This window comes from Alligator sinensis, unplaced genomic scaffold (genome assembly GCF_000455745.1).
Source record: "Alligator sinensis unplaced genomic scaffold, ASM45574v1 scaffold1553_1, whole genome shotgun sequence".
Taxonomy (NCBI): Eukaryota; Metazoa; Chordata; order Crocodylia; family Alligatoridae; genus Alligator; species Alligator sinensis.
Window position 1 is genome coordinate 196528 of NW_005843054.1, and position 1507 is coordinate 198034.

Here is a 1507-nt window from a genome sequence, read left to right on the forward strand (position 1 = left end):
CGCCTTGCCCTACTCTGGGCATCTTTACAACGTGCTTGGGGGTAGGCGCTTTAATTAGAGCGGCTCTCGGGAGCCACTCTAATTAAAGCGCCCACAACATCTTGTGGGCAGCCTGTGTCCTGTGTTTTCAGCATCCCACGCGCTTCAAAATGGCTGTAGGGGCACTTTAACTAAAGCTCGTTTGACAGGCTTTAGTTAAAGCACCCTGCCACCATTTTGAAGCGCGGGGATGCTGCGTACACAAGACACTGACGCTGCTAGAGGATGATTAACCAAGTCTGCTCTGATGCGCTGTGATTACAGCATGGCAGAACAGGCACCCCATACCTCTACAGGCACCCTCTATTTCTTGGATAGCTTTTTAGGAAGGACTTCAAGTCACCTTCCTCCCCTATTTTACACCAGACACCTCTAACCAGCTTGAGGGCTAAGCCTGGGCCAAAAAGCATATAAAGCTAAGGGTGAAGCTACAATTTCCACTTCCACCCCAGTAGGGGCACGTAACTTGCCAGCGTCCGCAGTAAAGCTTGTTCACTCGCACAGTGTCCTTCGCACCTCTCAAAGTTACAACACGTCAGGCAGGAGTTTAACTCAGGGCCCTGCAATCCAGCTGTGTCAAGGCAACTTCAGTCCACCCCAGGATGATAAAATGAACAATTTTGCAGTCCTCCAGCATCCCAGGATGCATAGGCAACTGGTGGGGGAGCACAGGGGGGCATGTGCCCCCCCCCATTGGGCTGCCCTGCTGCTGCCCCTGGCATGTGCAGGTACTCACCAGCTCTGTCCCTGCTACCGCTAGCAGTGTCTGCAGGTGCTCGCCAGCCTCATCCCCGCCGCTGGCTTCTGCTGGTGCCCCCCCAGACTCAGGAGGCACTAGCCGCCCCTGCCAGAACACCCGGCTCCCAGCTCCAGAAAGGAGCCCGGTGTCCTGGCCGGCGCAGACAGAAGCGACTGCTTTTGCCCCTGAAAACACCCTGCAGCTGTGACCACACTGACGTGCCCGGCTGCAGGGCGCTTTCAAAGGGCTGGATCCTGCGAAAACTGAGCCCTTGCGGCAGGAGGGTTCAAATGAAGACGCTGCAAGGCAGAGCGGCTCCAGTAACGTGTGTGCGCCCTGTAGGGGCAAGGCAGAGCGCTGCCCACCAACCTCCGGCCTGCCCCTGCTCGCAGGCTGCAACTCCCGCCACCTGGGGCAGACGAAGGATGCCACGGCCGTGCTCTCCGCACCTGCGCCTCCAGGGCCGGGCCCTCAGCCCGGGGGAAGCTGGGCGAGACAGAGCTCCCGGAGACAGGGAAGGGACGAGGCCCCGGCCCGGCCCGCGCTCCTCCCCGCCCGCTTCCTGCCCTCCCTGCGCGGGGCGGCGCCTCGCATCGACCGGAGGGACAAGGGGAGGTGACAGCGGCTCCTCCCCGCCCTCGCCCCTGCCTGGAGGAAGAGGGAACCGGGAGCAAAACAGGCAGCGCCCGCCGGCCCGGCCCGACCCGACCCCACCATGGCTTCCCCCCT

At 61.2% G+C, this 1507-nt stretch overlaps 1 protein-coding gene across 1 annotated transcript in view; it reads left to right on the forward strand.

The window, feature by feature from the left end:
• The first annotated feature begins 1253 nt into the window (after positions 1–1253).
• Positions 1254–1507, forward strand: part of ITGAV (integrin subunit alpha V) — an 82327-nt gene continuing 82073 nt past the window's right edge. The window contains exon 1 of the mRNA XM_025193472.1: positions 1254–1499. Coding sequence (XP_025049257.1) covers positions 1494–1499 — 6 coding nt within the window. The 5' untranslated portion in view covers positions 1254–1493. The remainder of the gene's footprint in view (positions 1500–1507) is intronic.